The following is a 12060-nucleotide window of genomic DNA, read 5'->3' on the forward strand; positions in this document are numbered from 1 at the left end:
CAATTTTTTTAACATTGTTATAATATAGTCTCGGCAGAATTTATAGCATTAAAAAACCATGCAAAATTCCAGAGATAAGACTCAGATAAATATAAGCTCTTGGTTGCATCAGCTAAACCATTTAGACCAAATGCATACTGAGTGGACCAAAATATTCTGAAACACTTCTGAAATGTGGCTTCAGTTCTGCTATAAATGAGAGCTGCTCACACTGAAAGCAAGTCTACACAACACTAAAAATCACTGACTTTGTTATGTAACGTTTCATTGTTATGTTCCACTATATAGCAGCGTAAAAAGTTACTTGTCTAAAAAAGTAATCTGTCTGTCAGCATGTTAACCATGCTGATGGATAAAAAGGCAAATGGTCTTATTTGAATAGTGCTTAAGTATATCAAGAGCATATGCAACAACATCAAAATGAGGAAGCATTATTATTCTGACCTTATAATTATGTTACACACTCATGTGTGTTTCAGTAGTTGTACTCCGCTATTAGGCTTTAGTAATCCTTACAGGAACTTCAAATATAAATTGGCATATATTTCCTTTCAGTAAGAGTAAAGTAGAGCTAAATCAAGTATATCTGTAACCCCGTGCCCTGGCTGTAGCTCGGCCCAAGCTTTCAGTGGCTAAGAGGATTGTAATATGTTAGTTCCAGGTACAGATTCACTGTGCTTTTTAAAGGCTAGCTTTTACATAGAGGGTCAAAACCACTTCCCAGTGTACTCTGGCTACACTATGAAAAAAACTGTGGAGAGACGTAAACTTTAACAAATGCTAACACTAGACCCTAATGCCACAAAATCGAGTGGTCCATCACAAATTTGCAGTTACTTTAAAATGATCTACAAACCTAGTAATAGAATACTGATCAGTGAACACCTACAGTATATAGAGTGTAGTGATAGTTTCTTATGCTGGAGACTAGGAACTGTGAGGGGCAGTGAAAAAATAAGTCTAATTTAGTTGTTAAGTAAGAACATCTCAGTCCCAAGTTTTGTACTTATTAGAGAAGGTTTAATCGGGATTACATTTAATCTTACTCGCAAGTAAATATTTAAAGACAGCAATGTACTTAGTTTTTGTCTGAGATGTTAAAATCTATTTATTTCAAGATATTCAAGGAAAAATTAAACAAATGATTTAAAATGTCAACTACTCAACTGTCTTTCTGTCTTCTACTATCTCTCAATTGCACCTGTTTCCATCTTTTCATGTGTCTTCTACTCTCTTGTGTAAATGACATTAAGCAAATATAAAGGTTGCTTTCATGCCACCATTAAAAACATGTGTGAATAATTAAGAAGGCCTTTACCACTTAACACTTTTTTCCTGGCATGCCTTTGCTCCACTAATGTTAACGAAACGTGTTAACAAAACGAGTGTCTTTGTATTTTTTTCCTGTTTTTTTGTGTGAAATGTAGCAGAGTTTCACCTTTCTGGTTCATATCCAGCCTGGATGCGGGTGGCGCTGTAGCGTTGGGCTGCTGTTTCATGCCCGTGCCCATGTCCATGTGGTGTGTTGTGTCCGAACGGACCATGGAAGTGGTGTTCTGGATCTCGTGGGGAGAGCCATGGCCTGGCCGGCTCTGTGTCTCCTACAATGCGACGGTAGTCGATTTGATAGCTGTCACGTTCCTCACGTTCGGCATAACGTTCATAACCATGGCCCTCCATTAGAGCAAAAAAGCAAAGTGTGCTCCTCCGCTGTGGCCCTGCGCCAGCCGAACTGACGCCCTACGACTCACCCCAGAACAGCTAGTGCACTTCTGAGTGCGCATTCACTGGGGGTCACGCTGGAGCAAAACACACACATACACACCCCCACACACAAACACACACAGATCCTCAGATGCTGGATTCCTCCTAGCAGGAGAGCAGTCTGAGGGTCATCCAATACACATCATGCAAAACAGCAGATTAGACACTAAAACTGTGGGTTCCTCCCACATTAAATAAGTCTGTAAGAAGTGATCTTCAGAGCTGCATGTCTGGAGTTACTGCAGATGACTCCTGTTGGCTTAGACAGACTGTTCTTAAACAAATCTTTCCTCAGGGACGAGAGGATATGAAGTCGGCACTTCACCACAGAGAGTGGCAAGTTACAACAAGGAACCAATGGAAAAGCAGAACGTAGGGCATGGACGAAAACAAAACCCTAATTTGTTTAGACTGCAGGACGATATGTGTGTCTCTGCCTCTCTCTCTCTCTCTCTCTCTCTCTTTCTCTCTCTCTCTCTCTCTCTCTCTCTCTCTTTCTCCAGCTTAGCTCTGTTTCTGACAGAAACGCGTCACTTTCACAAAGAGGATTGCAGCATTAAGAGTGTGGGTGTGGGTTAGTGTGCGTTTTTGTGTATGTATGTGTGTGCTGTGGTTGGGAGGAGAAACTTGAGTGCATGCTGGGTAATGGAGGAAAGATAGATGAGGGAGGGCACTCAGGTACAGCACTCAACTTCTATTTTCTCCAAGATAATTCTTCATATGTGCATGTACTGTAATCAGTGTGTGTCATGAATAAACCCAAATCTTTTGTGTCTGTGTTTATCCATACATGTGATATTCACGTACATTTCTGCAGTTTGTGATTGCATACACATACGTGTGAAAGTGTACGTGTGTGTATGCTGTGCAATGTTTGAGCAGGTCATGGAAACAGGTTTCTTCCACAGAGGCAAACAAAGTCAACTCCCAGAGCTTTCGATGGTTGTGAAAGGTTCACCCATGAGACTCCCTGGTTGTGCAGCAGCAACACAGGACTCAGATGCACTGTATAAACTAACATACATACTGGTTTAAGTTCAAGCAAACACACAGCTGATGTGTCTGACTTCTATTTTAACTGTTCTGTATTCAAGTGATATAACATACATCTGAAAACTCTCACATCCCAAGAACAGTATTCACCCCCTTCATGTCCTCAATCTGTTTTACAAGGTGTGCACAATAACCCTTTTTTCCCCTTACATCAGGGGTTTTCAAAGATATTTGATTTGCAGTCAATGGCCTCTACTACCTTGATCTTTTCCTTTGTGATTTACTTCACAAACATCATCCAGCCATTCAAATATAATGCACTATAGGCAAATATAAACCAGAACATTTGTTTCCTGGATCCATCAGATCATTTCAGTTCTGAATTTTACAGCCACAAACCCAAACAAACATTTTGTATCATGTGGGCTAGACATTTCCTAGTTTCTAGGATTCAAGGTGCTATTTATGCTTATAGTTTGGAATTATTAACTTTTCGGGTCAAACCTTTTTCATTTGACTGGCCAGTAAATATAATAGAATAACTAAATAATAAGTATAACACCGATATTGTAGATGTTGACACTGAAACATCCTATACACACACACACACACAGCACTTATTCACACACTACAGATGTACAGATGTACTGTTTCGAGATGCACTTCTATCTAAAACATCTTTGGGAGGAAACCAGAAAACTGGAAGAAACCCCAAAACATTAGGAAAACCTCTGACCATATGCAGCAGAAGCAGGAATCAAACCCCCAACCCTGGACATACAGGGCTGTGATATATTATATGCTATAGATTAACAGTAACATTTTATCTAGCACTAGTTATGCAGGATGGAATATGAGGGATGGCATCATCTCACATCCAGCAACAATTCTGGCTCTGCGTACTACAAACAAACTATTATCTTTGTTTATATTACTCAACTTACTATAGGGTCAAATAATTTGTCTTATATTCCATTATAGCGTACATGTGTGAATGTGTGAGCATGTACAGAAGGTGTCTGTACTCCACCTTCTCAAAATTGCATTTCTCAGCATGATGTATAGGTTTATACTTGTGTTAAAGTAACCATAGCAACCACAAAGTGAAGGTACAGGACGTAAAAGTTAGCAAAATAAAACAATTACTTTATATATGAGCAATAATGTACAAAACGTTTGTATTTACACACTAGTACAACAGAGATAATTTGATTTATGGATCCAGAGCCAGCCCTGATTTACTAGGAGCGAGGTGTGAGAATTCACCCTGACATGGGACGCCAGTCCTTCTCAAGGCACCATTCACACACAGGCTCACACACTCCTCACACCTACCTGCATGTTTGTTTTTTTTATGGTGTAAAGAAACTGAAAAAGAAACTCATGTGAACATTAGAAGAATGTATGGAAACATTACGCAGAAAGTAACCCAAACGCAATATTATCAATAGCTCATAGCAAAGAAACCACTTCACTTTATATTGTTTAATACCAGGACGTTTTACTGGGTCTTAAATCTTATTAATCAGCAGAGATTTTTAACACCAGAGAGCTCAGTCGATCTTGTAATCGTACATGGTTGAGTGTGTACACATCTGTGAATGTGTAGTGACATGGATAATTGTCTCCATCTTGTCGTATTCCAACCCCCCTGATGACTTCCTGTGGCTAATTGGGATGGATTAAGAATGTTACATAAACGAAGGGGGAAATCAAGGAGTGTATGCTTTATGTGTGAATTGACCTAATTTTGTTTTGGATTGCTCGTAAGAGTAAATAATTAGTATTTATCCTAATAGTGCCATGATTACATTAATTAAATCATGCTCTGCCACAATCAGCGACAAAGACACAAACGGACACAAGTAGGACGCAGTGTTGCTAGGGTTCCTATGAATGACTTCATCTGCAGGTGACAGAGTGCTTGTGACAGTTGTAGAGGGATTGGGAAAGGAAAGCCTCTTAGCCACTGCCTGCATGGCCCACTGCCATAGAGACATAGCAAGGTTACAGCTGAGCCCTGAGCCTTCAGACACCATGCAGAGCAGGGCTTCTTGACACTTTTAACAGTTACAAATGATAAAGAACCCATGGGATTTTGACCTGTTTGCTCTTTCTAAATTACAAGCTAATTTTGTGGGATACAGTGTCCCCTAATCCTGACTGATTTATATTCATTCATTTCTTCTTTTATTCATTCATAACAAACTGACTTTATTACTGTTATCACTTAACGGCAGTTGTTTGTTGCTCTTGATTAAACGGCCTTAGCAGGTTCACGACCTTGTAATAAAATACAAACATAACCAATTGATAAAAAAACATTTCTGAACATGTTCTTCACCAAATTCTGGTTACGAGAAACACTGATAACTTTAAATACAAGTTTGTCCATATAAAATCATCCATATAAATTCAGGGATTAGCTATGTACAAAATATGAGCACGTAGAATTTGTTTTACAGCATCTAAGATAGAAAAAACTCAGTGGTATTTTAATGTTAATGAAATTCCAGTTTTATGAAAATAATTATTTTGAATTATTACAATTTGAATGATTACAGAGACACATTCTCTCTGTCTCTCTCTCTCTCTCTCTCTCTCTCCTCTTGTGTGTGTGTGTGTGTGTGTGTGTGTGTGTGTGTGTGTACAATAAGAGCCACGAGCCCCCCCTTGTGGCTATGATATGCCCTCTATGTCAGCACTGTGAATGCAGTCAATGAATAGCTTCATAAAATAATATAGATGTGTGTGTGTGTGTGTGTGTGTGTGTGTGTGTGTGTGTATAATATGCCAGATATAAAAATGTACCAAATTCTTTTTCCCATAAATCACCATACTGTGCTGTCACTAGCTAAGGTCTTAATTATTTAGTCCACATTATCAGATTAATTATTCAGCTAGTACTAATTGACAAATGCCTGTCACACTTAGATAAACCAGTGTGTTTATTGTGTAGCAAACATATGGCCTCCTGAATAAACAAGCCTCCATATTAGCCTGTATGTTCATGAAAAAAAAGCTTTAAAAAAGAATTATTAGCCTTACAAGTTTTATTCACGCAACAACAAGGTGATATATATCTAAACTGCATTTTGCTGTCTTTCTGAAAAGACCATCTTTTACTGAGAAGAGAAGTACTTCATTTCTTTCCCATCCTGATCAAGACACTTGATTATGTGAAGTAGGCAGCAGAGGCTATGGTCTATGCTGCAATTTCAACGACTCTGAAGTGCTTTTATATCATGATTACTGAAGTGGATGCTCTTTTGACTAGGCTGTGCAAAACAAATTGATTCAGGATTTAGGTTTTAATCACTAACATACATTTACATTTACAGAATTTTCAGACGCCCTTATCCAGAGTGACGTACATAAGTGCTTAAATCTCTAACATTGACTACATTAATGCTGGCTCACTAGGCTACATACTTAAGATACCATGAGTTTAAAACATTTGTTCAAAGTTACAATGAAAAAGTGTCAAAGGTTGTGTGTGTGTGTTTTTTTTATTTTTTGTTTTTTAAATGCAAAAGATAAGGAAAGAAGTGCTAGTTGAAGTGTTTCCTGAATAAGTAGGTCTTCAACCGCCGCTTGAAATACAGTTTTTCTATTACATTTTAGGCTGGCCATGTGAAAGCGCCTAAAAGGATCATCACAATTATATTATTGATAATTGTGTTATACCTTCACAAGCAATAATATGTTGAATATGGCCAAATTTATCAAATGATCAGATTATTATAAATATAAAAACAATAATTGTTTAAAGAACTAAGACTATTCAGTCCATGTTTAGATGATTTGACACATTTTAAGAGATGTTCTTATTCTACTGGCAGATTAATTTGCTTCTGTAATAATGGATACATACATTGAAGATATTGTCACTTGTTGAGAAATTTCTGCCACTTTATAGTAACTTTATAGTAACTTACCTTGGTACACACACAAATATATATATATATATATATATATATATATATATATATATATATATATATATATATATATATATATATATATATATATATATATATATATAATACAAATACAATCTCAAACATCATACAAGAGATTTATTTAAATAGGTCATTGTGGTTGACCCATGGTTGTAATTAAAATACAGTGCAAGCGGGAACAAAATAGGAAGTTTGATTCAAAACAGGAAGTTCTATTTATGTGTCCGTATATTTAATACATTATTTGCAATAAATTCCAGTGTCATATAACCATCTTTCCCTTTTCTTCTTTTCTTCATATCCTAAATACAGCAGCTGTTTGCACAACACTTTGTAATGTCATGTATAATGCTTCTCCTTCACATAAATATACTGCAACTCATTTTGCAGCTAATAAGCTAAAATAAACTATTCTTAATACTAATAAAGCTATTGGTGAAATGCTGATTAGTATTAGAAATGATCGCCATTAAGGCGTTGTTTTATGAACATTAATTGTTTGTGACAATTCACTGAAAAAAAAAAAAATAGGCAGAGAATAACACTTTGTTAAATAGCAATTTATTTATTAAAAATATACAGGCTTGATTTTCAAACTCTAAGTGCTGGTCCCAAGCCCAGATAAAATGTGAGGGTTGTGTCTGGAAGGGCATCCGGTATAAAACCTGTGCCAAAATCAAACAAGCAGACCAGATGATCCGCTGTGGTGACCCCTGAACAGGGAGCAGCTGAAAGAAAAAACAACAAAAAACAACAACAAAAACAACACACAGGCTTGTTTTTCAGAGTAAAACAGTCTTGAGATGTCTTTTCTAGACTCTCTTAAGTAACACACGTGTTTTGGTGTCCAAAAATCTGAGACTTGTATAATTTTCTTAGTTGCTGCTAAATTGTATATTTCAGCAACAACTTGTTTAAAAACTAGAACTTAGCAATATTTACATGAATTACAGACAGACCTTTTTAGTATTTGGTTTGTTTTTGGTACCAAAACTGATGGTCCATGCGAGATCAAATCCATCAGTGTGTTCAAATGTTCAAAATTATAATCTAAGCATTTAGTTTCAGTTTGAAAATCCCAGAATTTCAGTATGGTCTCAGATTTGGAGCCCAAAGTGTGTTATTCACATTGCTCCTTATTCACATTGAGTGGATTCTGTTAAACACTGAAGTAAAAAGAAATGCAAAATAAATGTCACCACAGAATGACGGTTAAAGTGTATGAAACAAAAAAGGGAGCTGGTTATGTAACACTCAAAATAAAAAAAATTTACGTTCACTGGAAGGCAATTATCTTAACTTTGGTTAAGCTCACCAATGTCATCACAGTTGATTAACATGTGCAGCTGTATTTAGAGTTAATTTGTGCACTTGTATATTATAGCCACTCTACTGTTCAGTTATAGAGAGTTCCAATGGGACAATTCTCAGAGCTTTCTCATGGCAGGCGTTACAGAAGTATGGATACATTCGCTCAGTGAACGTATCTAGAAATGTATACACAGGAGTATCATTGATAGGATCGAAGAATGAGATACAGCCTCGATCCCAGTCCAGCAGCACTCGGATCCTCTGGAGTTTCTCCTTCAGTGTGATAGGAGTAAGCATCTCATCTGACACACCTTGGCCATATTTCCCCTTCCAGTAACCTATATGCCATAGACCATGCTTTGAAAGGATTTCTTTGTTCTTGTACGCAGACTCAGAGATCACACCGACGGCCCAGGCTGAGCTGTTTCCCACTTCGATATCCCAGCAGTGTTTACCTGAATCAAACCCCTCAGAACCTAAGACACTTGAATAGTCACTGAATCTCAGTGGGTTTGCTGGAAGCTCCGTGCTGCTGCTTCGAAGCTCCATTGTGGTGAGATTATCAGTCAGGTGCAGACAGGGGTGAGCTGTATTGGGGTCAAGGATAACAGGAGCTACAGGGAGCAGAAAATGAAATGAATTTTTGAATGAGGTTAAGAATTAATTGGTTGAAACATGGGCTGTGTTCAGACTGTAAATTCTCGGTTTAGATGTAACACTTAAAATGCTTTTTTTGAGGTGAGTGGTTCATAATATTCTTATTATCTAACACGACACTCTTACATAATAGGGTTATAGAATGAATTGTTTTGTAATTAAGAGTTTTTGTCGTCTGACATGACTGATATATCATTATATTTACAGGTTTATTTTTTTGTTTTGATGGATTGATTATGTTGGCCTGTTGGGGGCGATAGAGAGTAAGAGGTAAACTCATGCTTGTGTGTGTGTGTGTGTGTGTGTGTGTGCGTGTGCGTGTGCGTGTGTGTGTGTGTGTGTGTGTGTGTGTGTACTTTTAGTATAATATTTGAATTTCAAAATTTTGTACCAAATTTATGAAGAAATGCAGATTTAGGTAAAAGCAGTAAGAATTCTGATGTAACTGTTCTGTACTACATATCAGAAGGATTAGATATGTATGAAATTTCAGTACCAAATATAAAAATAGTCTAAAATGGATTTTAAAAAATATCAATCTGAGCATCACAACATGTTACTGGTGACACTGTCAAAGAAAAACAAATCAGTGTAACATATAGCAAATATGTTTTATACTCAGAAATGAAATATACACTGTTGAACTTACTGTATTTGATAATACTCAACATCTTCTCCAACACTCTGAACTTCAGGTTTCCGAGATGCTTTGCCACATCAATCAATGATGCAGAGCTGATCCCAGGATCCTTTATCTCCCACTCAGTTCTGAAGGAACATCATCATCAATTATCAGTTCTGCTATTGGTTTTGACTCAAAATCCCAAGCGATAATTTAATCCCAAGGGATCACATACATACCGTTTCACAGTTTCTTTATGGTTCTAGAATAAAAAAAGAGAAAAGAATCAACTTTGTGTTCATTCCAATTAAAGACACACTGATATATTTAAAATGTACTGTATTACCTGCAGAAATGAAATATTGTCTGCGTCCAGTCCTTCCTCAGCAGCTGTAACTTTCTCGGAGAGAACTAAAATATCTCTGATCATATGGCTTTTCTTTGTAACAGCTCTGTGAACTTTCTGCTTCTCTTCTTCCCTCAGAGCAGACACTCTTGTTTCTTCTTCATCCAAGAGAAACTGGTGAATCTTCTCAAACTCGCTCCTGATCAGAGCCTCTGTGCAGTGGGCCTGACACTGGAATAATATCGACAACATTAGACAGAACTTCAACATACAGTAAATACATAATGCATATAGACAGAGCTTTCTGTACTAACAAATGATGTTTTTTTTTTTGTTTTTTTTTACCTTAACATACTGCTCGGTTTGAAAACAAGTGTCTTTTTCATTTCTGAAAAGTTTCAGTTGCTCTTTCAGTGGTAACAATTTTTTTTTCAATTCCAACTAGAAATCGGGGAAGAATAACAGAACAGATAAACAGATAAACAATCCAGCAGGTTTTTCACTTCATATCTTCTGAAGTTTTCCCCCCCAAAGCATTTTTAATTTTAATAGTCTTTTACATCTCATAAAAATCAGATAAATCATAAAAGTTTGCTTGTAGGTAAATTTCTTAGGTAGTTAGTTTGCTAGGTGGAGGGAAAACATACTTTGAACCACATACGATACATGGATTATATCGAAATTTATAAAATTTATAAAAACTTATATAAACACACCTTCAATATTTATTAGTTGTTCAACCATCTGTTTCTGTGGTTCTCAGTATGAGTTTCAGGGACTCTCTAGAGGTTAGAATGCTCTTTATTTTATTTAAATTGAATTTATTATCAATGTATTATTATTATTATTATTATTATTATTATTATTATTATTATTATTATTATTATTATTATTAGGGGGCACGGTGGCTTAGTTGTTAGCACGTTTTCCTCACACCTCCAGAGTTGGGGGTTCGATTCCCGCCTCCGCCTTGTGTGTGTGTGGAGTTTGCATGTTCTCCCCGTGCCTCGGGGGTTTCCTCCGGGTACTCCAGTTTCCTCCCCCGGTCCAAATACATGCATGGTAGGTTGATTGGCATCTCTGGAAAATTGTCCATAGTGTGTGATTACGTGAGTGAGTGAGAGTGTGTGTGTGCCCTGCGATAGGTTGGCACTCCGTCCAGGGTGTATCCTGCCTTGATGCCCAATGACGCCTGAGATAGGCACAGGCTCCCCGTGACCCGAGGTAGTTCGGATAAGCGGTAGAAAATGAATGAATGATTATTCTTGTTATTAATTAGTACATTAATTTACATTTTAACTGCTCACTTTAACTACTATAGTTACTGTCATGATGTAGCTAATAATCTGGTAATAAACCTATTTGTCTGGTCCCTGAAATGCAGTATATTTAAAAGTAGAGCATGATTAACATCAGTTCACTTGAAAAGTTTGTAAAATTAGCTAAGGATTGTTTGTAAGCTTCGAGTTTCAAATCGTCTAATGTGATGTAACAGCTTTGGGAATTGATGTTATAACAAATTTGTTTAAAACTGATCTGTGCGTCGATCAACTGGGGTCCAGTAAACATTTTAACCTCTTAAAGTCTCAGTAAGAGTAAGTTACTCTTAATACCATAATAAGTCAGTTGTACATAACAATACATGAAAACAGCAGATTTTAAAGTAATATAAATATTTGTGTGCAGAAGTAAAACACTGTGACTACCAGCATACCTTCAGGTCCACTGCTACTTCATCTAGCAGTTTTAAGCAGTGCTTCTTGTGGATTTCTGAGCACTCCACGCACACAGGCTGTTTATCCTCCAGGCAGTAGTGTGTGAGCTTCTTGTTATGCAGTGTGCAAAGGATCTCAGCTCCGGTTGAAGCTGTCTGGTTGTTCTGCTTTACAAAAGCCTCGCACAGGTTCTTCAGAGCGAGATTGCATGGTGGGTGATTCACTGACGAACTTGTTCTGCACAGAGGACATGTTGGAGACTCCGTGTGTTGCCAGAACTGTTCCAGACAGAGTCGACAGAAGCTGTGAGAACACATCAGGAGCACGGGATCCCTGAAGACATCACGACACACAGGACACTGAAGATAATCCTCAAAAATTGTTGGACATGAGGCCATTGATCAAACTGAGTGTTTGATATTAATCTTAAACCCCTCTCTCTCTCTCTCTCTCTCTCTCTCTCTCTCTCTGTCCCTGCAGAAGTTTAAATACAGCAGTACGGTGTGGGCACATTCTTTATGCAAAAGCTAAACAACAGGGGCAATTTGCATTTTTTTTTTTTTAAACCTAAGCCTCCCAGAACAGTTCCAAAGAATCCTTCTTCCTGATAAAGTCAGGCTTCACCAGAAATAACTGATACTGATTTAAAATGTAAAACGATAAAATACTTTCATTTTCCACTAAAGATTA

General features: G+C 37.2%; 1 protein-coding gene across 2 annotated transcripts; it reads right to left on the reverse strand.

Moving 5' to 3' along the window:
- Positions 1 to 7264: 7264 nt before the first annotated feature.
- Positions 7265 to 11840, reverse strand: LOC132851383 (E3 ubiquitin-protein ligase TRIM35-like). 2 transcript variants are annotated; one of them, XM_060878232.1, is made up of 6 exons: positions 11370 to 11840; positions 10001 to 10096; positions 9656 to 9886; positions 9549 to 9571; positions 9337 to 9455; positions 7265 to 8644 (listed from the first exon to the last, which is right to left on the reverse strand). In XM_060878232.1, exons 1-6 carry the CDS (start codon positions 11766 to 11768, stop codon positions 8109 to 8111), a joined length of 1404 nt encoding a protein of 467 aa, XP_060734215.1. In that variant the 5' UTR covers positions 11769 to 11840; the 3' UTR covers positions 7265 to 8108. The 2 variants fall into 2 exon arrangements, with proteins under 2 accessions (XP_060734215.1, XP_060734216.1); XM_060878233.1 differs by lacking the exon at positions 10001 to 10096.
- Positions 11841 to 12060: the final 220 nt, after the last annotated feature.

The sequence above is a fragment of the Tachysurus vachellii genome, chromosome 9, assembly GCF_030014155.1.
Source record: "Tachysurus vachellii isolate PV-2020 chromosome 9, HZAU_Pvac_v1, whole genome shotgun sequence".
Classification (NCBI taxonomy): domain Eukaryota; kingdom Metazoa; phylum Chordata; class Actinopteri; order Siluriformes; family Bagridae; genus Tachysurus; species Tachysurus vachellii.

What these genes read in the sequence shown, in the direction of transcription:
- LOC132851383 (XM_060878232.1), bottom strand. Translation starts at nt 11,768, where the DNA reads ATGGCCTCATGTCCAACAATTTTTGAGGATTATCTTCAGTGTCCTGTG. An exon ending in CATAAAGAAACTGTGAAACG is followed by an intron (nt 9,456 to 9,548) that starts GTATGTATGTGA and finishes ATGTTCCTTCAG; the next exon opens with AACTGAGTGGGAGATAAAGG. An exon ending in GTTGAGTATTATCAAATACA is followed by an intron (nt 8,645 to 9,336) that starts GTAAGTTCAACA and finishes TGCTCCCTGTAG; the next exon opens with CTCCTGTTATCCTTGACCCC.